At 38.8% G+C, this 25,237-nt stretch overlaps 1 protein-coding gene across 7 annotated transcripts; it reads right to left on the bottom strand.

The window, feature by feature from the left end:
* Positions 1-4,887: 4,887 nt before the first annotated feature.
* On the bottom strand, positions 4,888-13,460 carry zbtb18 (zinc finger and BTB domain containing 18). 7 transcript variants are annotated; one of them, XM_087277243.1, is made up of 2 exons: positions 12,605-13,278; positions 4,888-9,448 (listed from the first exon to the last, which is right to left on the bottom strand). In XM_087277243.1, exon 2 carries the CDS (start codon positions 9,432-9,434, stop codon positions 7,821-7,823), a length of 1,614 nt encoding a protein of 537 aa, XP_087133369.1. In that variant the 5' UTR covers positions 9,435-9,448; positions 12,605-13,278; the 3' UTR covers positions 4,888-7,820.
* Between the last annotated feature and the right edge of the window lie 11,777 nt (positions 13,461-25,237).

Genomic DNA, 25,237 nt, shown 5'->3' with positions numbered 1-25,237 from the left:
GTGTAATAAAATGTATTGACACAGAAAAAAGTATTGAACACACAAAGAAAGGAAGGTGTAGAAAGGCAGCGAAAGTCCAGACAGAAATCTCTTAGTTCTTCAGCAACCCTCTGCCCTTTGTCAGTGAAAATTAATATTCACTGCTTCAGTCCAACATCATTACCAGGATGATGAAGATAAAACCAGAGTGGACATTTCAGCAAGTTAATGATCCAAATCAGTAAATGAAACTCTCAAATTCTTTCAGAGAAAGAAAATCAAGTTGTAGAATGTTTGTATTGTTTGGGTTTTCACCTAAATCTGGTTCAATTCCATGTTAACAGCAAAAAATGACCTGTTCAATACTTATTTTCCCCCCTGGATCTTAACTCAATGCCTATAGGATTTAACTCTAATATCTCAAATAATAAAAGAGTAAAATTCAATTAAACATTAATATGTACCTTACTAAGTATAACGACTAATATTAAAAACGTAATTTTATTGTTTTGTGGATTTCTGAAAGTCAAAATAATTAACATAGCATGAGACAAAACGATAAATGAGACATTAGACTAGAAAAGCACACACTAACTCATCCCACCACTTTGTTAAATACATTTTTAAAATGGCCAAACAGAAAACACGAGGTGGAACTCCATTCACAGATAAAGTCCACTGATGCTGCGTGGCATCTACTATATTAATGCCAGCAAACGCAGCGGCGCTTCCAGTCTGCGGCCCTCACATGTACATTATATTTGGAGCCGGTCAGACAGAGAGTATGTAGTGAGGCATCGGCAGCAGCAACAGCAGCTCTTTCTGCGTGGGCACAATCCGTCATACCTCAGCACAACGGCTGCCCTATTGATGCCATGTGTGCCGCTCTGTCAGTATACGCTGGCACGCGGATCTCGCTAACTTCTGTGCCCGAGCCACATATAGAAGGCCAAGCTGGTATACAGTCGTCATGTTGAGCCCACTACCCTTCGGCACAGCCAAATGTTTCCACAGCTGCCCCTTTGTCTCTGCTCCTTGAGTAAACAAAGGACAGATACAAATTAATGACCTAAATTCGTAGTAAAAAGGCAAAGGGAGAAAACCATTACGCCCCGGCGAAGCGTCAACTGTCCGTTCCAAACCAGATGTTAGACATGGAGTTGTGTGTGAAAAGCTGTCGAAATAAACATCTGTGAAGGGAGGATATTGTCTTGGAATGACATTTATAAAGTCAGCATATAATCTGTAAAAAACATGAATAAAAAAGGGGTTTGAATAAAAAAGGGGTGAATAAACAAATGGGTTTACAAGCATGTGTTTTTTTTACATACAGTTGAAGTGAGAATTATTAGCCCCCTGTTTATTTCCCCCCCAATTTCTGTTTAAAAGAGAGAAGTTTTTTTTTTAAAACTCATTTCTAAACATAATAGTTTAATGACTAATTGCTGATCACTGATTTATTTTATCTTTGTCTTGATGACAGTAAATAGTATTTTACTAGATGTTTTTCAAGACACTTCTGTACAGCTTAAAGTGACATTTAAAGGCTTAACTAGGTTAATTAGGTTAACTAGGCAGGTTAGGGTAATTAGGCAAGTTATTGTATAATGATGGTTTGTTCTGTAGACTATCAAAAAAATTGCTTAAAAGGGCTAATAATTTTGACCTTAAAATGTTTTTAAAAAAATTAAAAACTGCTTTTATTCTAGCCAAAATAAAACAAATAAGACTTTCTCTAGAAGAAAAAATATTATTAGACATACTGTGAAAATGTCCTTTTTCTGTTAAACATCATTTGGGAAATATTAAAAATTTAGAAACATTCAAAGGGGGGCGAATAATTCTGACTGTACATTAGAATATTTTCTGTTTAATAATTTTTTTTTCTAAGCCAGAAATATTGGCTATCATACATTTTCCCAAGATTTGCAGAAAACACACACAAAAACCATGTCATGTGTAACAATAATTTATATACAAAAAATAAAAACGATGACACATTAAAAGTCCTGAAATGCTTATTAATTGTCATTATAGATGTTTAAATTTGTCAGTGTCTTTCAAGCCACCAGCAGGATGCTTTTTATTTAATAATTTAATGTTTATTTCATAATTTAATAATTAAATGCTGTACGATGGCTATTTTTTTTATAAACTCTAACAACTGCAGGTCTAAATAGATTTGTTTTTTTCTTTTGACTAATATGTGTGTGTTACTGTGAATGACATTGGAGATTTTTTTTCACCTACATTTTGACAATTTATTTTTAGAAAAGTTATTTGAAACATTAGAGACTGTGCGTCTATGCATATAAAGTCACTTTTATAAATTTTGTTTCATTAACAATAAAATTGGACGTCTCAACCAAACAAAAATCTGTTTTGTATCTTTATAACACACTGACAATCAGCTAAAGACGAATAAAATTAATAAATGTGCACAACTTATGAAAAACGAAGAACAACATGAAGTGTTAGCTGTCACACAAGGAATTCTGGGTTTTAAAAAAAGCTTTTTTCCAAGATGAGAAAATGTTAAATGAACAGTACTCTACTGTAAAATGACGTTTTTCACTATAACAACATATACATATTTAGTAATTGTTAAGTTTTTATTTTCAAAAATGAAAATATACAAGTTCTACAATCAGATTGAAAAATACTTTTAACAGCTATTACCCCTATATATAGGCATGGGCCGGTATACGATTCTGACGGTATAATAACCTTGTATAAAAACATCAAGGTTACACAGTATTGTGAATACTGCTCTAAAATATAATCTTTTTAAATATCTGGGTAAATAACAAAAACTTTTCCCCTTTTAAACACAAAATATTTTATTTTTTTATTTTAAAAAACATTTAAAATATTTTGGAACAGTAAACATGTCAGGCTAAATAAGGAAAATCTTTGTTTGTAAAAAAAAAAATATATTTCTTTACAATTTAAAATGGCATCTTTAGATATCTTTTTTTCTGGAGATACTGTTGTCATAATAAACTCAAAAGAAATTGTAAATAAACCGCTGTATACCTTGAAAATGCTTATTGTCCCATGCCTATCGCCCACCCCATTATATGCACATCAGGAAACAGAATAACTAGTTTAGACCAAGCTATTAGATAAATGACATTAAATTTGACATTTGTAGTATCAGATGAGAGTTAAGTGTCCACTATTTCTTTGACGTCGCCTGTATAGATTTTCCACACAGCCTGAATGTCTAGTTTAGCATGGCTGATCCGTACTGATGACAGTTCCAGATACAGTATTTCCAATAAAGGATGCAATCAGTGCTTAACAGAAAGATCATGAGGGGGTTTCTACCTCAGTCCCAACATTTTCATTGGAGCAGCTAACCAAAATTTACAGACCTTTGCATTTAAGGGAAATTGAGTTATCATTCAATAACAGCAATACAGGATCTTTGAGAAAACTAATTTTTGTAACTTTAAATAAAATGTCCAGCACAGAATCCCAAAGTTTTTGCACCTCCAGACATTCCCACATCATATAAAAAAAAAGTTATCTGAACACTGTGGTTTAAAGAACGTACAATACGGATGTGGAGATAAACCTATGAGATTTGGTATAGGTGTAGTTACATATGCCCTCTAAGAATATTTTTTAAACTTTATTACTCAATATGTTCATAGAAATATGGCAACACTTCAGTTAACCATATCACACTATTAACTTTATTAACTATTATTAAGATATTGGCTGTTTATTAGTACTTTTAAAGTATGATCGTATTATATATCCCTAAGCCAACCCAATACCTAAACCAACTACTACCTTAATAATTATTAATAAGCAAATTAGAAGGTTTTTTTTTTTAGCTGAAAGTCAAACTTAATGTTTTAATAATGGTGGGAATTGTATTAAAATTACCAAAATACTTTTCCCAGTAATGGGTTTCAGCTGGAAGGGCATCCGCTGCGTAAAACATATGCTGGATAAGTTGGCGGTTCATTCCGCTGTAGCGACCCCAGATTAATAAAGGGACTTAAGCCGAAAAGAAAATGAATGAACGAATGACCAAAATACTATTTCATTCTTTCTACTTAAATTAAAAATCACCTTTTATGTAACTAAATATAAAATTGACCAGCAATCTCATAGCGAATGAATTTTGTTTCAGTGTTAGTAAATCTATTAATAACCAATTCACATTGTTTATGCTGTACACAAATCAACAAGCCACGTTTCCTTCTTTCATAATAATAAAACAGCAGGAAAAAGATCTTCAACTCAAAATGCATTCAAAAGCTAAATCTTGCAATTAGAAGTTGGTGTGTGTGTGTGTGTGTGTGTGTGTGTGTGTGGAAGGGGGGCAGGCTTACAGCACAGGACCATCTGTGGAAGTGGCCTGTTGAGCAACGCTCACTGACTTAAAAGTGGTCAGCCTTTAGTGCATCTGTAGGCCAGGTTTGCCGAACAGCGAGACATTAGATAAAGCTGATTTGTTTGCTGGAAAACTGTACTTGAGGAGCTTTGGAAGCAGCTCATATGCGTGTGTGTGTGTGTGTGTGTGTGTGTGTGTGTGTGGCAGGGGGAGGGGTTGGTCTTCATACAAGCTGCTGCACATTTTCCCAGGTCCAACCCACGCCTTTACTGGAGCACCAGCCAGACATTAAAGCAGCATCTACACTCACGCTCACACACACACACACACACACGCTCACTCACTCACACTCATCCGGACACTATACTCAATCCACAGACCTCACGCACTGGAAAACATGTTTCCACCCACACCAGCATCTACAGTAAATAAGATTATTGAACTGAATGCAGAAACACAAACAGCGTCTCACCAATCTGCACGTCGTCACCGCTCTGGCAATCCCGCCAGAAGTTTCTGACAGGAAAGAAAATAATAAATAAACTGGCACAGAGAGGTTAAGGTTCTTATAATTTATTGCAGTTTGCACACAATTTAAAAATTTCACCAACAGCACACCAAAAGTACAAAACTAAACAGCCTCATAATTTACTTCCCTTGAGAAAATGAAACGTACTATGATTGTCAAAGCTAAATGTCTAAATCCATAAAAAGAACAATGTCAACATAGCAAAAAAATCTCAGAAGGGAAGCAATTACATGTGAAGTCCAATCCTTTTTATTTTATTTTATCATTTTTTTTAAATTCCAGACAGCGATTGTCTCTGAATTTACCATATATTTTCTTCTTTCCCGTTTGATTTTGACAAACAACTGTTCTTCACACTGGGTTCCTGGGTTCAAGTAAACTAAAGGGGTGTCTAATTTATGGATATGCTTCATAGGCCATTTCACAGCTTCATTTCCATTGAACAAAAGTCAAAACAAAAATAAAAGACATCCAGAATTCCAGCGACAGTTTCCAGTTTTCACCCTCTGAGTATAAGCTGATAACAGTAGTTTAAGGCGGTCAAGTACAACAGAAGCCAACGAAATAAAATAAGAATAAAAGAAAGCGTAGAAAACAAAATCAACCCCAGAGTTGATCTTTTTTTTTTTTTCTGTCACATTGTAGAGTGCAAAAGGTAAAAGTACCACCGTGCAAAACGCCATGAGGAGCGTGCGCTGTTGGCAAAGCTCAACCTTTTCACTAGCCGTTGCACCAGCCAAATATATGGTAGGACAGTTCCTGAGGCCTGCGTAGGCCCGTGTGCCGCACACTCCTGTCCTGCCGGAAACATGTGCGGAGCCCCCCGGCCCTCTCTAACTAAAGTAGTTCAAGCATTTCAGCTCTATGTGAGTGACTGATCTACGTCTACAGTGCTAAGACATATGTTTTCTTTGCTTTTAACTTCTCCGGATTTAACAGTGAAAGTGTTTTGTGAAACAAACCGACAAACAAAATAAACAATGTGTTAACATTCCTAAAATGAAACCTTAATATAATGAATTTAAAGGAAACAAAAGTATACATTTTTAAAATAAAATCACAAATGCTGCAAAAACAACTTATCAAACAATCATAAATTGATAGATTTTTTCTTTTTTTTTTTCAGTGTAACGAAGTCAATTCGGTTAATAATTAGGCGTATACATTTCATAAAGGCCTCTTTTGCACATCATTCTAATTTCATCCACTTCAAAGGTGCGACCAACCTCGCCGTTCAAGTGACGGTTAAAAAAAAACAAAAACAACACAAACACACGCACACAAACCACTCGAGCTTTATGCTGTTTAAAGATCCTTCAGCTTTCTCCAAATAGATGTGCGCTGCTGAGGACACCCATAAAGAAGAGCTGCACCATCAGCCACGCAAATGTGTCTTCGTGGCAATCAAATCTGAAGCAAGTGCCAATTGAAAAGATAAATAAATAAATTACAAACAGAGCCGACATGATTCAAATGACAACAGCCAGTAAACAGGACACTGAGACGAACAGCAGTTGAGGACCCAGCACTGGAAAGAGCAGCGCGAGGAGATGCTAGCAGGAGCAACGCTAGCCTTGTGAACAATTAATGCAGCGCTTCTGCCTCTGCAGACACCTGGCCCCTCGTTAACCTCTGAATCCTACGAAATGAATCGCTTCATGTGTGTAGATACTGCAGAGCCTAATGTCAGTGCATTTCCACATTCTTCACAGCCCAGAAAAAAAAAAAAACACCCCCGATTCTTTCTCTAATGAGACGATAAAACTCAAATCTACCAAGGAATCGAATGAGTTAATTAAAAAATACACTCTCTGATGCAAAACAACAACGAAAATAAGAGTAAGTTAAATAAAATTCATGCAATTTCTACAGCGGTAATATTAAAGGTACTTTTTTTCTCAACAGACAGGTGCCCTGACTGCAATGAATCAGTCAATTACAGTGTACAGCAATACAGCAAGTCACATCTTTTTCAATATACAGGTCAGACATCATGCAACAACAGATTCCGTTTTAAAAACGAAAAAAGTCTCAATAAAACACTACAGAAATCTCTAGAAATGCAGCTGATGTAAAAACCAACCTCAGTAGCAAACGAGCGCAACTAAAATGCCAAAACGACTTCAAATCATATTAAGGAAGGATAGAGAGAAATAATAATAATAATAATGCAGCAACTGATGTGAAAAAGGAGGCTGTACATTGCATGAGTGCCTTGTTTGTCTTCCATCAGTCAAGTTTCCTATAACGAGTCAAAAATGTACAAGAGCTTAAGTAACGCAAGCTTAGAGCTTCCTTGTGGGATTTAAAGGACTGACCTGCTCATACACTAGGTGTGTATGTGTGAGTATGGCCACAGTCATACATCAGGTATGTTATAGTAGTGCACTATATATATATATATATATATATATATATATATATATATATATATATATATATATATATATATATATATATATATGCTTACTTAAACAAGAGGCGAGTGTGTACAGGTAAATATATGACCATAGTACCCGTTTAGTGTGTCCTTATTTCTAAACTCCTCTGTCTATGACCTGAAATCTTCATATGCTTTTCATGGCAGATGTTCCTTGAAATTTAGGAGCGTATACAAATACTGTAAATTATATACAGTTGAAAATCCCAATGAATATTTTGTTCTGGTTGCCAAAAACCAGAACCCATGTTTTATAAAAACCCAAAGTAAACAGGAAAAAAAGAAAGACCCTAAGTCAACCAGAAAATATATTAAAAGAAAATCAGTAGTAACATTTTCATGTGCTAGTAAAGTGCAATTCAACAAGATTTGCAATGTACATACAAGAAAAATGACTGATTCAGACCCTTCGGCCGTCACTCCTTCCCACTCTTACCTTCACCTTTCTGCCCCCAAAAATGCCACTCAGATCTCTTTTTAAATTAACAAGCAGTTCAAACAGTCTGCAATCATTTTAGCATTCATTTCCACAGTTCTTGAGAACTATCTTCCAGTGCCCAGTCTCTGACCGTGGGTAGATTGAGCGCCTCGCTCTTAACCGAGAGCGAGTTGACCAGTTCGCAGTGGAACTTGCGGATGTGTCGATACAAGTCCCCTGACTGTGTGAAGCGCCGCTCGCACCACTTGCAAGCATGCGGCTTCTCGCGTGTGTGCACGACGGCATGCCGGCTCAGGTTGTGTGAGTACTGGAAGCTCTTGCCGCAAGTAGTGCAAGTGTAGGGCTTCTCGCCTGAGTGTGTCCTCTCGTGGCGTTTTAACGTGTACATGCAGGAGAAGGTTTTGCCACAGATGGAGCATGTGGGGACGTTGACGTCGCCTGCCGGCTTGGCCCGTACGCCTTCCTGTTCACGAAAATGTGTGCTGAGGTGGATTTGCAGGATATGGGGGCTGGGAAAGACCTTGTTGCATAAGGGGCACATGAAGATCTGGGTATGTGGTGCCCCCAGCATGCTGGAGACATAAGGCAACAGGGAGCTCTCGACTCCCGCAGCCTCCTGCACTCGATCACTGTCTCCGCCGAGGACATCTGTGTCATCATCGCCTCCTTTGTCGTCCCGCTCAAGCTCACTGGCCAGCGAGGCCTCGCGCAGAGCCGAGAGATGAGCTTCCAGGCCCAGCCTCCGCTGCGCAACAAGGCTGAGGTGGGTCCCGTTGGTGCTGGGTGGCTCCTTCACACCACTGTGCTCCATCTCATAGTCACCGCTCACCAGTTCATCATCGTCGGAGCCGGTGTCCTTTTCCACCTTCACTTGAACCAGGGCACTCTGGAGGCTGTCAGGGGTCACAGAGCTGCAGAAGTAAGGGTTGCCAGCAATGTTCTCCCCAGGACCTCCACCAAGGCTCGATTTCACAGAGAGGTCAAGCACACAATCAGTGTCAGCAGAGACTCTCCGAGATGCTGCAGAGCGACGGGACAGAGAGCCAGAAGAGCTGCTGGGGCTGCCGGCAGGGGATTTGCCAGCATCAGGACCATGCGTTTCTGCCTCCCTGGGGCTGGTGGTGGGAGACGTGGTCCGGTCGGAAGGCAGTCGCATCCACATGCTCCCTGGCTCCTGAGGGCTGTCCCGCTTGTTCTCCATGTCCTCATCATCGCTCTGCAGCAGGTCAGCAGTTGCGGGCCGGCCCGTGCTTCCACCTTCTGAGAAACTCTCCACCTTGTCCGAGCAGCTGGACGTGTCCTCTTCCCGCTTGGTGCTGTCAGCCTCAGCCGTGGCCTTCTGCTTGAGCTTCTTCTTGCACACCTTGACGATATCATACATGTGGAGGTAGCTGGCAGCAGCCAGCACATCTTCCACTGGAAGTGATTTAAACTGCAGCTTTCCTTCGTACATGAACTCAAGCAGGAGAGCGAAGGCCGGGGCTGTGACAATGTCGCTGTTCAGATGAACAATGTCCCTTTTGTCTAGCTGGTCCTTGTAAAAGAGGTGGAAGTACATGCTGCATGAAGCCAGCACTGCACGATGGGCTCGGAACTGGGCATCACCGACCAGCACAGTGGAGTCACAAAGGAATCCCTGATGCCTCTGCTCACTCAGACACTGTAGCAAATGTCTGCTGTGGTCTGGAAACTCCATGCTGTCTTCATAACCTGCAAAAGACCACAGATGTTAGTGAGGCTCGCTAGAACAACAATTGTTTTGTCTGTGCTCTGTGTGGAACTTCTCTCTTTCCCACCCGCTCCGTCCCTCTCTCTCCCTCTCTCGCTCCATGCACACAGACATACTCTCACACACTCTAATTCTCCCTCCCTCCCTCCACCCCTGTGGGAACACTGGAAAAATGTTCACCACAGTCCTGACATAAAAGGATTACAAAAAAGCACATGCAATAAGTATAAAATCACGGTTTATATATTATGCTAATTGTATTTTCCTCACTTGTGCACTTTCAAGTATGCAGTGCTGTGTTTAATATTGCATTTCGCACTAACCCTTTTAATTAAAAGTTTAAATCGCATGAGAACTGGGAAATTAAAACAAACATGCCAATAAAAATATTTGTATCGAAAATTACATTTAAAGCAATCGAGCCATGCACATCCCATCCCAATCACTCGAGTATAATCAGATGGCGTGATGTAAGGAGCTGAAGTCCTGATTCCACAGATGCCTGCGCGAGAGAATCTTTCCTGTTTTTTCCCCTCGCTGTGCTCCTGGAGCAGTTATTTATAATAACCCACTTTGGCCAGGACGCCAAGTATAGGTAACAGGCTTACAGGTACACAAACAGCTCACCATCATAGGCACACTGAATAAGTATACTAAGTACCATGATCTCTAAGGTTACGACAATTGAGGTATCAGAATATCAGCGTGACGTTCATAATCAAACACAGACAACCTGAAAATAAAATACAAACTAGATTGCACAATATGTTTTTTTTACACACAAATAATAAAAAACAAAAAATGTTCAAATTAAAACTAAAGAGAAAAGAACCTGGAAATCACACCTGTTACCCCTGGAGTTGGTTCCTGTCTAAAAAAATGCACCAGCGTCATGTTCAACCAACGGACTTAAATGAACTCCTTTGAATCTTCATTTAAATCTGATTGGGATAGCAAGCCAAAGCCCCCCCCACCCTACCCCAAACAGCGTTCAGACCTTCATTAATGAGGGGCTTACAGGGGGACAGGGGGATAACAAACCTCTCGCCAACCATCTCCTCCCCCTTTACCCCTCCCCAAATCTTTGGAGAAATGGAACATCCTCCCCAAAGAGGCGGTCCACAGCAGATTTACAATACAATCACTTTAAGTGCCCCGTAGTCTACATCAATCCTAATCCTTAAGATGGCTAAAAATAAAGATTGCAGGACAGCTCACAAGGTAGCAGCGATCAAATTAGGAGACTGGGAGGACAGAGAGGGACGGAGAAGGAGGCTTATGAACATCTGATCCAGCTGACTGAGACCATATGGCAGCTGCTGCCCAGATAAAGAGATTAAGACTAGGAGGAGTGCGATTACAGCTGTCTAGCCAATTCAGGCAGCTCAAATCTGCAAGTTCTAAATTAGTCCTTACAAACAGGGAAAAAAAGGAAAGAGTTGAGCAAAAGCCTGACGATGGGACATTTCGAAGAACGTTTGCGGATTTATAGCATTTCAGCCGCTTTTAGAAGATTAAGAATTTTGTTCAAATCTCGCCATTTAAAGTAAAAACAGATTTTAATGGATTAACAGCACACAAACACACAAGATTTTCTTGTTTTAAATCAATAATGCTATAATAACTAACTAACCTACCGACAACACAACTGTATGCGGTCACAGCAGAGCAACAATTTGCCACCGAGACTAAGAAGTGACTGAAAAGAAGAGCCGTAAACAAACAGAATAATGAAACGCTTGCCTGGAAACCTCTTCATGGCAACAAAAAGTGTCACTTGTCCCCAGCCTGGTTACACCACACCAGCTCGAAATCCTTTACTTCCCATTTCGCGCACACTCTGATGGCAAAAAGACTTAACGAGAGCTCCCTATTCAAAACACATCCCTGTTGCCCGGACCCCCCGGTACAGTACCTGCAGTACGCATCAACTTGATTAAGTCCACAGTTGTGGTAGCGCCGGCTGTAACTCCCTCCGCCGAATCAATGAAAGGGTAGAGACGCGAAAGAAAGAGAGAGAAAATCAAACTGTGAGGGACAGATGCAAAGTGGAGGAGATGTTGGAGGGGAATGCGATGCCTCCTCCTGCACACAGATCCGCACACACACTAACTCCCAGTCTGTGCGTTAGAAGAAAAGACTGGGGGATGGCAGCCTGTCAGCTGCTCTGACATCATGTTCAGATGGAAATGCTACCTCCAGCTGTGCTCCTTTTAGTGCCATATGCTACTCCTCTACACTCTTGCCACCAGCCTCTCCTTTATACAACTTTGTTTCTCTTTCCCCCTTTAAAAAAACGGGAGGAAGGGAAGTGTTGTGAGGTGATTCTGTAGAAAACTAGCCAATTCCCCCCTTCGGTTGTAATCTCTCAGCAAAGAAGAACTTGGAAATGGGTCCGTCTGAAAGCCGACACTTTTTTCTAACCTAGTTTCCTGCACTGAGAATTTAAATACCCTCAAGTTTTTTTCTTCCCCCCTCTCCTTCCAGTAACCATAAACAAAGGCCAGCACAGCACATTTGCAACTGACAGATCCACGCAGCTGATATTGTTTTCGACTTCTTTATGGTTCACTGGCCGCGCCATTACCGTCATTCATTTTACTAACCCTTTGGACAACTGACAGAGGAGGGGGAAAAAAGAAATAAGAAACAATGGGAACAATCATACGGGCCTTATAAGTACGGTTCAAACAAAAGCCACTGTATTCCGCTTAAGCACTTACAAAACTCCTTTCTTCCCAAGTATCTTGCTCATTTCTGTTCAACTTCTTTGGTACGAGCCAAACAACAGTTTCCTGTTTACCACAAAAATCAGCAAAACAAAGATATGCAACGACAATGTGAAGGTCTCTTCTGAAGGATGTCACACTCATGAATACAAACAACTCACTGATATGCACAAATAATACAAAACTGAAGAGTTCACTGCATCTGTCACGTGCATTACACTTGCTCTCAGGGGATTTTAAACAATTAACAGGAGCTTTTTTTATTTCAGGAAAACCACCATCACTGCTTAGTTATAATAATAAACAACACTTTACAGATTTACAAAGAAATTGGTTAACATAAAGATATAACTTTGCAAAGAAACTTGTTTTGTACAATGACACGTCAAAGCAAAATAGTTTCCAAACCTGGGAAGTTCTCCAGAAAGACCGAATGGTGCCTAGTTAGCCATTCTAAAACTTAAAACATATTACAACAAACAAAAAGACGCTAGAATAAAACAAAGTACGAGTCCACCTAGGTAGGAAATGGTATTATAGCAGGCTACTCCTACACAAACACACTCACACTCACACTCACACACAGCGCACTGCCGACGGTCTTTCTCTGGATCCTGACCCCGTACGTTCAGGAAAAGCTAGCTTGCGTGGCTAACAAATAAAAAGTAAGCCTTCAACCTGCAGTGTTACAGTTTTGCGGCAGGCCCCGATGCCACGCGCTCGAGCAACTCATTCTGCGCGTCAAGACCAACAACAGTCGCGTGAAAAAGATCGCTACTTTTCCCCATAACAATCCAGCCCGTTCTCCAACCCCCTTTTCATCTCCTTAAAGAGCACCTCGTATCACAGGCACTTACAGGCAGCCAGGTCCAACGTCTTCCTGCTTCCTCCGTCTAATCCTCTCAGCGAGAAAAACAACTCGATTGACTTTCAACTGCTTTCCATAACAACCTGCAGTGGCAGGAAAGACGGAGCGGGCGAGCGGAGCGACGAGAGAGCTGCGGCAGCCAGATGTTTCCGAGCTGTTGCTACTCAACTCTCCGGTAAAGAGGAAGCGCTTGACTGGCAGCGCGCAAGCCAATGGAAGAGGCGAAAAGAAAAGCGAAGGCAAATTGGAAGCTGCCGCTGAGGGGGGAAGAGGGAGGGATGTCTCTTTCTCGGCGTAGGTTGACACCAGGCAACAGTGAGAAAGCAGAAAAAAAGGCCGAGCGAGCGAACGGACGGGTTCCTCGAGCAGACTGGCGCAGCGCGCGGATCGAGGGACATTGCGCAATGTTACGTGGGTACTGTAGTCACGGGCAGAGCAGCGGTGGAGAACAGGTGCACTGCAACTTCCTCCAGAGCCGCGGACACACACGCACACACACAGAGGTAGTCACATGGCTAGTGGAGAACGATATGGCCACTTGAAATAATTTTGCAAATGAGAAACAGACAGACGATATTAGCCGAGCGCCGAAATTATTTACAATTGAATAAAATAAAAAGTAACATGTTTCAAAAGTAAGCCCTAGTGTTTATAATCTTCAAATATTTTTCGTACAAAATAGGTCCTCAAGTGGATGAATAATAATAACAATTATTAATATTATATGGAATAATAATTATTGTTGGAAATGATAATGATTATTATCTGAAATACTGCCAAGGGGTTTCCTAGCTCTAATTGCGAGATTTAATGCGAATTTTATTGCCATTTCATCTGCAGACAAACAGCATTACACGCTTTTTAAAATAAGAGAGCACATCAACTCAATTTGAAGTTGTTCATCTTTATTCATTTTACATTGTTCTAGATTAAATTATAATGCGTATATGGCCTACAGATGAAAAAAATCAAACACAAATAAAAAAAAAAATAAAATAAATAAACACTGCAACCCACTGTACTGGGTTGCAGCTGGAAGGGCATCCGTTGTGTAAAACATATGTTGGATAAGTTGGCGGTTCATTCCGCTGTGGTGACCCATGATTAATAAAAGGACTAAGCCAAAGGAAAATGAATGAATGAATAAATAAACACAAATAAATAACTAGAAACATAACTGGATAAGATTACGAATAATGGAAGAAAAAGACAATAGTCTTTCTTAAGCAATGAAGTACATTGTGTTATTGTATTAGGCCCATGTAAAATAATATTAAAAAGCAGGATATATATATATAGATATATAGATAGATAGATAGATAGATAGATAGATAGATAGATAGATAGATAGATAGATAGATATAGAATGAGAAGGAAAATAATGCACCATAAGCGATGAACTCATGGATGAGATAAATAAATAAATGAAGAAAGAAAGAAAGAAAGAAAGAAAGAAAAAAAGAAACGAACAAATAAATAAACACAAAGTAATAACTAGAAAAATAAATACATAAATATAATAATGAGTAATGGAAGAAATACACAATTTGTCCTTAAGCAATGAGTTAGATTGTATTGTATTAGGCCTATGTAAAAAAAAAATATATTAAAAAGCAGAACATGAAAAGAAAATAATGCACCATAAGTAATAAACTAATGGAAATAAATAAACAAGAATGAATAACTAGAAAAATAAATGCATAGATAAGATTAAATAATAGAAGAAAAAGACAATAATCTTTCTTAAGCAATGAATTAGATTGTGTTATTGTAATTAGGCCTTTGTAGAAAAAAAAGCAGGATAGATATAGAACAAAAAATAACTCATGAAAATAAATAAATAATGGAACAAACTGATTAGTAAAAAAAAAAAAAAATCAACATTGGAGATTCCTGTGTTTACATGATATTTACTGTATGTGTTGGATCGCGGCGTCAACAGGTGAGCGTTTGCAATGCTAAGTATGTGCAATGGTCCACAGATGCGCTAAGTTCACTCAGGACCTTTGTGAACAGAAAGTCACGTGTTCCGCATATTTGGCTGCTCGCCGCACCCGCCCGTCATCATCATCATCCACGCTCCCACACTCATGCGTCCCAGTAAACTAATTGGCGTTACTAATACATTTCAAAACAAACCACTGTCCTACTGGTGCTGGAATCTTGACATAATAACATTATAATTTAATGCAAATAATGGCCTCATTAAGCTGATGTGGCAAATGAGTCCAGGCATGTGATGCGTTTGGTGTTTTCCATGTCGTCACTCAACAATCTACTCCTTGTTCTGGCCAAGAGTTGTCCTCGACTGTCATAATGAAAAAAATAATGAAATATGAATCACGTTAATTGCTAAGTTTTCGCAACTGAGCATTTCATTTAAATCTAAGGTTGTGTGTTGATAAAAACAAGTTAGTTTGTTAGCTTGAATCGTCAAAAGACTTCATTTTGTGCACAGTCGGTGTGTTTATTGTTTAGTCTTGTTTCAGTTAAGAACAAAAGATATATTTCACCACACAAACCCCTATATTAAACTGTTTTTATGAGGGGGGAAAAGTGTGTTTCACTTATAGTTGCAACTATTAGCATAACTGCTGTTAGCTCTCTGCTCCAGTATGATAATCAACAGGCCTTTTTGATCCCAAATGTTTGTTTTTTCCCTTTTTTTGAGATGACAGTCCCTTGAATACGGCTGTGCCATCAGCAAAGCACGGCTGATGTTTGAAATGATATTTACTGGAGTTCTCTCCATCTGTTCAGACTGAAGTCAAAGATGTGAGGCCTCGCGTCTGTGCAACTAAGAGCAATGTTTTGAGGCACCACAGAGGACTTGTAAAAGTCATTTTATTTTATTGTTACAGTAACAGAAATATTTGTCACTTAAATTTATCAATTAATAATTGTTCATCATATAATTTTTAGTGGCTGTAAAATATTGAAAATAATGAATACCTTGTCATATTACATAAATACAACTTTCAGGTCTCTGTATATTTATTTGCTTGCAAAATTGAATGCACATTAAATTTATTGCACATACAAAACTAAAGTAGATTCTGTATTTATGCTAATAAAAGCTATGAGATCTGACAGTTGATTGTAATCAGGTAGTTCTGCATTCCCACCTCTTGAGGTCACTGTGGAATCCATGATTGTGTGGATCACACAACACAAATGGGAGCTGATGGTTTTCATGCATTCTAGCATGCACGATATAATGCATAAGAGATATTTTTATAGCATATTATGTGTTGAACAAATATAATATAATAGTTTTGATAACTCATTTCTAATAACTGATTAATTTGATTTTTACCATGATGACAGTAAATCAAAATTTTACTAAATATTTTTCAAGAGCCTTCTATGCAGCTTAAATTGACATTTAAAGGCTTAACTGGGTTAATTAGGTTAACTAGGCAGGTTAGATTAATTAGGCAAGTTAATTTATAATGATGGTTTGTTCTGTAGACTATCGAAAAAAAAATAGCTTAAAGGGGCTAATAGTTTTGACCAAAATGTTTTTAAAAAATTAAAAACTAATTTTATTCTAGCCAAAATAATACAAATAAGACTTTCTCCGAAGGAAAAAAAAATAGACATACTATAAAAATCTTGCTCTGTAAACATCATTTGGGGAAAAAAAATATTAAAGGGGGCTAATAATTCTGACTTCAACTGTATATATGTTTTGTTTTTTTAGGCATAAGCAGATATTAAACTGACATTTATACTGATGTTAAAGGACTGATTAAATTTGTACATAGTATTTGCCTATTGGCACATCTGCAACACAGACTATGAACGTTGTAGAATCACAAACGTGAACACTTTAGCAAGAAAGTATATTAATCTCTCATGTAAGTTATAAATGTGGGACACAAATCCTGAAGATAGAGATAATTTAGAATGCATTTCTGGTTTTGTGTCCACATCTACTTTTAGACACTTTGAAAACTTAGATGATCAATGCTGGATTCAAGAACATACTATCTGGACTAGGAATTTTGTGCTTTATTAGCAGAATTGTTTTGCAACAATATTTTAGTAACACAAAGATTGCAGAAAAACAAATACCAGTAATGACCAACACTGAACTGAGCTAAACTGTACTCTAAAAACAGGACTGACACTGTTTCAATTTATTATAGCATTCTATTTGAAGCTGCTTTGACACAACGTACATTGTAGAAGCGCTATAGAAATAAAGGTGAATTGAATTGAATTGAATAAATGAATAGTAACTTCTAAACATTCATTCCTTGTCTTGTCGGCTTAGTCCCTTTATTAATATGGGGTCGCCACAGCGGAATGAGCCGCCAACTTATCCAGCATGTTTTTTACGCATGCAGCGGAAGCCCTTCCTGCCGCAACCCATCACTGGGAAACAACTTCTAAACAATTAAATATTAAATAATAAAGTTCACCTTTACATTTGAATGTATTTACTTCAACATTGTTTAAGTTTACAGTTTTCTTTATCGTAATCAAATAGTAATATTTAAAAACTATAATAATTTTGATAATACTTTGAATGTGTAACTTTAAGCTAATCTGAAAATATTTTCCCCTATATCATAATGTTATCAAAGTCAAAAGTCAAAGTCAGCTTTATTGTCAATTCAACTACATGTACAGGACATGAAGAGAATCGAAATTACGTTACTCTCAGACCCTAGGTGCCAAACATATAATGTTAATACAAAAAGTAGAGTTTTAAGAAAGAATTTACAATAAATACAATTGTACATAAAATGTTATCCAAATATATCCATTAAATGTAGTCTAAATATATACATTAAATGTAATAAATATATACCTATATACCTAAAAAGTAGTCTAAAGAATAAAAAAGAAAGAACAAAAATTTGCAAACAATAAAATAAAATGACAATTAAGGGCATATGGCAATATTATTACAATATTATTGTTATAATAGTATTATAATATTGTAATCCCTAAATTAGTGTTGTAAATTTTTATCATTAGTTTAATGTTGATGTGCATATGAGTGTAAAACCAAATATAAATATAATTTTGTTGTCACAGATAAACCGGAAGAAACACATTCATATTTTATACATCAGAGAGAGTTTTTCCAATCAGTTAGGGCCACATACTGATTTAATGTTGCCCTCAATAAATCAGATTTACAGATTTGCATTTTATACAAAAAAGTACTGAAACAGAAAAGCTTTTCCTGAAATATTTGACATAGTACATTCATTCTTCATTCATGCATTTTCCTTCAGTTTAGTCTAATTTTAGAGGTTGCCACAGCGGAATGAACCGCCAACTATTCTTGAATATGTTTTAGACAGTGGAAGCCCTTCCAACTGCAACCCAGTACTGGGAAACACTCATACACACTCATTCACACGTACACACACACACACACACAGACACACACACACACACACACACACACACACACTATGGAAAATTTTGTTTATTCAATTCACCTTCATGTTTTTGGACTTGTGGGAGAATCCGGAGTACCCAGAGGAAACCCATGTGAACACTGGGAGGACATGCAAACTGCACCCAGAAATGCCATCTGGCCTAGCCGGGACTTGAACCAGCGAACTTCTTGCTGTGAGGTGACACTTAGCCACCCTTCCACTTGACATATAGTAGATGCATAAAAACAATCCATTTATATAGATCCAAGAAAACAACTAAAATGCCCAATTGTGCATGCTAGACCTAGCTGGTGATGACACTTAGTAAATAAACTGTACGCATCTACACACATAATGTCCTGCAGACCTCTTTTGTTGATTTAGTTGTCAAGTACTTACACATATATGATACACATGTGCATTACCTCACCATTTCTGAGGTTGTCTGTATAAGAATGCAGTTGTTGTGTAGGGGCTGCACGGTGGGGCAGTGTGTACCATGTTCACCTCACAGCAAGAGGGTCGCTGGTTTGAGCCTCGGCTGGGTCAGTTGGCGTTTTTGTGTGGAGTTGGCATGTTCTCCCTATGTTCGCGTGGGTTTCCTCCAGGTGTCTGGTTTCCTCCACAGTCCAAAGACATGTGCTGTAGGTGAATTGGGTAGGCTAAATTGTCCATAGTGTATGTGTGTGGATGAGTGTGTATGGATATTTCCTAGTGATGGGTTGCAGCTGGATGGGCATTCGCTGCGTAAAACATATGCTGGATAAGTTGGCGGTTCATTCCGCTGTGGCGACCCCAGATTGATAAAGGTACTAAGCTGAATAGAAAATGAACGAATAAGTTGTTGTGTAAACAGTTTAGTTTGAATCTCAATTGCAAAAGTGTCAGAATTTCTGTTCCCAGAGTGTACAGATGATAATAACAAGTGTTTAAGAGGCTTATGGTGATGAATATGATCATTATTCGATCCATACTCAGTACTCACAACTACTAAAACAACACTGGGTAAATTGTAGATGTCCAACCCAGATAGCAGAGAATAAGATCTTCATCAAACACTGAGGGCTTCTGGTAACACAAGATTCAAATAAAATGTGAGGATTTTAAAGGACTTCATATCAGGTAGTTACAATATGAACTCAGTTGGAGCCCAGGGAGTTATAACAACTTGTTACATTATGTGTGGTTTGTAATAAGTGAAGTTTCATAAACTAATTTCGAGATATGATTGATCACTGCTGGCCGCTCATCTGTAATCAGTAATAATCCAATCAGAGTGATCCTAGTTTACTATAAATGGATCATTTCTCCTTACTGCTCTATTTTCGTTTTGGAAGAATCACCCCTTCCACCCCATCTCCTCCTTTTCCTTCCTTTTCTAAAGGGGGAGCTCTCGAGACCTACCTGATCTCGGATCTCCTGATATGCCTATTGACCGGGCGGGAGCCCTGGGCTTAAATATCTCTAAGCTTAGGGTTCTCTCCCTGGACAGCATGCCAAACCTGCTATAAATGCTAAGCATAACTAAGTAGGAGCTCTTGAAAGGAGAAGGAATGTACATTGATAAGTTATGTCTTTAAATAAGCAAAAAGATGGATAAGAATTTGAATTTATGCTAAGAAAGGTAAATAATACCCCCAAGGTGAAGGTAAATCACACTTTCTGGATTAGACACTAAAAGCAGAAGTTTTTTTAGTTTCCTCAAGAGATGTTGTTGCTAAAATCATTCGCAGTTCCTGTGGTGTAAACATGCCGAAAATGCACTTGTTCTTATAGAGAGAATGTTTTTGCCTTGAAGCCTGCAAAGTGATATACTGCAAATTTTGATATTTGTCAAATCGCACTTCAGTACTGTAAACATGCAGCTTTTCAGCCCTCAAACGGAAAAGATGAGTGGGATTTTTAACCACAAAGAAGGCGGTGACTCAGAGCCACACCTACTTATTATTATTTTTAAAATTTGATTTAATTATTTAATCAGGAATGTCTAATTGAGATACAACATATGTTCTAGACAGTCAGCATAGGACAGAGTTACAAAAAAAAAAATTACATGTCACAAACATGTACCTTCAGCATACACTGGAGTGCTTTGCTGCTGAGTGTGACGCGGCTGAGATGAGAATAAGCACCTTTAACTCAGAGGTGCTCTACCAGAAAAAGGTGGTTTGCCATCTTCAGGTTGGAGGAAAGTCCTTAGGTGGAGGAGTTCAAGTATCTTGGGGTTTTGATTAAGAGTGAGGGAAGGATGGAACGTGAGATTGACAGGTGTATTGGTGCAGCAGTAATGTGGTCAATATATCAGTCTGTTGTGGTGAAGAAGGAGCTGAGCCAAAAGGCAAAGCTCTCAATTTACTGTTCAATCTACGTTCCAACTCTCACCTATGGTCATGAGCTTTGGGTCATGACCAAAAGGACAAGATCTCGGATACAAGTGGCCGAAATGAGTTCCTTTCGCAGGATGGCAGCATAAGGAGCTCTGTCACCCGGGAGGAGCTTGGAGTAGAGGCACTGCTTCTCCACATCGAGAGAAGTAAGCTGAGGTGGCTTGGGCATCTGTTTTAGATGCCTCCTGGACGCCTACCTAGGGAGGTGTTCCAGGCATGTCCCACCGGGAGGAGGCCTCAGGGAAGACCCAGGACACATTGGAGGGACTATGTCTCTCGGCTGGTCTGGGAACGCCTCAGGATTCCCCCAGAGGAGCTGGAGGAAGTGTCTGTGGAGAGGGAAGTCTGGGGTTCTCTCCTAAGGCTGCTGCCCCTGTGACCCCGCCCCAGAAAAGCGGATGAAAATAAATTAATGAATGACTCTGTGAGAAAAAAATGACATCTTATGTAAGAGTATTTCTGCTGATCTGTAAATATCATATATAAAATATAAATATCAGTGATGTGCATGCACACTTGAACTAGTGACTGCACTATAATAAACAATATCCAATTTTTTAAAAACATTCAGAGGTGTGTACATATATAGTATATCTTTATTGGTGTAAAATAACAAATGACAAATACTCAAATAACTGAAATTTAATAGTTTTTTCCTTAGGAATTGTACTTTTCCATGTAGTAAAAAAATGTGTACTTTAACTTTTAATCCACTTTTATTTTCGTTCGAGCTGCAGTCACTACTTTATTATACATTTATATTTTTCTTGTCTACGATGATTGGCTAGCATAATCAGTCCCATGATTCCCATTAAAATCAAACTACACATGGCAAATACTGATAGACTGAACTTAAGACAAGGATGCAGCAAACATGTACAGTGTTGCTGTCAGATTGTTAGTCAGGGTTCAAAGTGTACAGAGTTTTGCCCCTCAGGTTATACAGATTTCTCTCCACAAACATCAACCTGCTTCCAGTTGGCTTATTGTAGATGCATATTAATGTAATGTGCTCTCACATTAAATTAATCTCACATTTTAAATGTATAGTCCATGAATGGCAAATAATTTAACTTACTTAGAAATACTCTTTTAAGCAAAGGGAGTGATATAAGCTAGATTTTAATGTGCAGAGTAAATAAGATGGAATAATTCCTCACAGTGTGATACTCACTACTCTTGAGTACTTTTAGATATGCTCCTTTTTACTTATACTTTGAGTAGTATTTAGAAGATACTTTTTCTTGTCTTGGACTACATTAGTAATGGTATTTTTCAGAGTGGTGCAGTTGGTAGTGCTGTCGCCTCACAACAAAGAGTTTGCTGGTTCGAGTCCCGGCTGGGTCAGTTGGCATTTCTGTGTAGAGTTTGCATGTTCTTCCCATGTTGGAATGGGTTTTCTCTGGGTGCTCCAAGTAAGTGTGTATGTCCTGGTCCTCCAGGTTGGGGGTTGAGCGTTGAGCTAACGACCCACCTAATAAAAAATGAGAATTTAAGAAACACCAACATTGTGTGGCTAAACAATAACTTCAGTATAAACTTCCCTGGGGGCGAGGCAGTGGCGCAATAGGTAGTGCTGTCGCCTCACAGCAAGAAGGTCGCTGGGTCGCTGGTTCAAACATCAGCTGAGTTGGCGTTTCTGTGTGGAGTTTGCATGTTCTCCCTGCCTTGGCGTGGGTTTTCTTCGGGTGCTCCGGTTTCCCCCACAGTCCAAAGACATGCGGTACAGGTGAACTGGGTAGGCTAAATTGTCCGTAGTGTATGAGTGTGTGTGTGAATGTGTGTGTGGATGTTTTCCAGAGATGGGTTGCAGCTGAAAGGGCATCCCCTGCGTAAAAACTTGCTGGATAAGTTGGCGGTTCATTCCGCTGTGGCGACCCCAGATTAATAAAGGGACTTAGCCGACAAGAAAATGAATGAATAAATGAATAAACTTCCCTGTGAGTAGTAAGTAAGTAATGGTATTTTTCAGTACTCTTTTACCCACTGCTTAATACGTAACCACCACGGACCGATGGCAACTCAACATATACCATCCAGAGCTAATTTTCCCAGAAAGTTGACTTTGGCAAGCTGTTTCAAACTCCTGAAAATAATTTTATTTTGGCCTGATTTTGTTCAAGATGACATGTTTTGTTTGATAAATATTGGTAAAATATAGCAAAGTGTTTTTTTAATATACAGTAGATTCACAAAAATCTCCAGACAACACAAAACCCAACAGAAAGAGGCATAATGTCAGCAAAAAACAGTATATAACACATTCTCATTTACGGATTGTGCGTAGGAAAATGTAAGGCACCGAGGAGACAGTAGAAAAGTTTCTTACAAGTGGAGGTGCGGAAAGAGCAGTGTATAAATATACGCAGACAAATATAAATCCATATGAAATGTGCAGTGGTGGCACAATGAAACAGCAATGTCACCCTCACACCCAACACAGACAGGCAGCAGAGAGACGTGTTCCCAGGGGAAGCGGACGACCGTATCATCAGATGGCCGATCACACAGTCTCTGGAGAACAGTGAGATTGTTTATCTGGAGCTCAGTCTTTTCTCCTTCTCTTGGGACACTGCAGCAGCACGTCACCCAGTGCACACAGCAGCCTCACAATTATTATAGCTCATAATAATTAGCATTTAATGAAGCACCCAGCCATATGGAGGAATCCGTCTTTAACTGGTGAAAGCATGCTGATAAATGAAGGTTAATGCTGGGTGATAAATAACACAGCTGGAAAAAGAACTATATGGCTCTGGGATGAAATATAAATGTATTATAACTTCATCTGCCATTCAGGTCTGGTTATGAGTATGTGTTTTCATTTAAAATCATACACTTAAAGCGCTGATTAATGTCTAGATAGATAAACAGCTAGAAGACTTAATGAGGTTAACTAGGCCTTTTAGGGTAATTAGGCAAATCATTGTATAACAATGTTTTTTCTGTTAAGGGGCTAATAATTTTGACCTTAAAATGTTCTTTTAAAAATTAAAAACAGTTTTTATTCTAGCCGAAATAAAACAAATAAGATTTCTGCGGAAGAACAAATATTATCAGACATACTGTGAAAATTTCCTTGCTCTGAAAAACATTCAATCATTCATTTTCTTTTCGCCTTTGTCCCTTTACTAATCTGGGGTTGCCACAGCAGAATGAACCACCAAGTTATCCAGCATAGGTTTTATGCAGCTAATAATTCTGACTTGGGCGAGGCAGTGGCGCAGTAGGTAGTGCTGTCGCCTCACAGCAAGAAGGTCGCTGGTTCGAACCTCGGCTCAATTGGCGTTTCTGTGTGGAGTTTGCATGTTCTCCCTGCCTTCACGTGGGTTTCCTCCGGGTGCTCCGGTTTCCCCCACAGTCCAAAGACATGTGATACAGGTGAATTGGGTAGGCTAAATTGTCCGTTGTGTATGAGTGTGTGTGTGAATGTGTGTGTGGATGTTTCCCAGAGATGGGTTGCGGCTGGAAGGGCATCTGCTCCGTAAAAACTTGCTGGATAAGTTGGTGGTTCATTCCGCTGTGGCGACCCTGGATTAATAAAGGAACTAAGCTGACAAGAAAATGAATGAATAATTCTGACTTCAACTGTGTGTGTGTATTATGTTTATATATATATATATATATATATATATATATATATATATATATATATATATATATATATATATATATATATATATATATATATATATATATATATATATATAAATACACACACACACAAGTATATACACAAGTAACACACCAGTACTGCTTTACTCCTTTGTGGCATAGATTCAACAAGGTCTTCTGGTGCTGTAGCCCATCCACCTCAAGGTTGGATGTGTTGTATGTTCAGAGATGCTTTTTTGCATACCTCGGATGCAACGAGTGGTTATTTGAGTTACAGTTGCCTTTCCATCAGCTCGAACCAGTCTGGCCATTCTTCTCTGACCTCTGGCATCAACAAGGCATTTGGCACTCACTGGATATTTTCTCCTTTTCTGACCATTCTCTGTAAACCCTATAGATGGTTGTGCGTGAAAATCCCAGTAGATCAGCAGTTTCTTACATACTCAGACCAGCCCGTCTGGCACCAATAACCATGCCACGCTTAAAGTCACTTAAATCCCCTTTCTTCCCCATTCTGATGCTCAGTGTGAACTGCAGCTGATCGTCTTGACTATGTCGACTTGCCCAAATGCATTGAGTTGCTGCCATGTGATTGGCTGATTAGAAATTTGTGTTAATGAGCAGTTGGACAGGTGTACCTAATAAAGTGTAAAGACAGACAGACAGACAGACAGACAGACAGACAAATAGATGGATAGATAGATAGATAGATAGATAGATAGATAGATAGATAGATAGATAGATAGATAGATAGATAGATAGATAGATA

This window comes from Danio rerio, chromosome 13 (assembly GCF_052040795.2).
Source record: "Danio rerio strain M-AB ecotype USA chromosome 13, GRCz13ab, whole genome shotgun sequence".
Lineage (NCBI taxonomy): Eukaryota > Metazoa > Chordata > Actinopteri > Cypriniformes > Danionidae > Danio > Danio rerio.
Note: the sequence above shows the minus strand (reverse complement) of the source record. Positions and strands in the feature narration are given on the sequence as shown.

Excerpts from the sequence above, each read along its gene's own strand:
- zbtb18 (XM_087277240.1), bottom strand. The coding sequence starts at position 10,361 with ATGACGCTGGTGCATTTTTTTAGACAGGAACCAACTCCAGGGGTAACA. Across the intron at positions 9,449-10,312 it reads ACCAACTCCAGGGGTAACAG|GTTATGAAGACAGCATGGAG; the intron begins GTGTGATTTCCA and ends GGTCTTTTGCAG.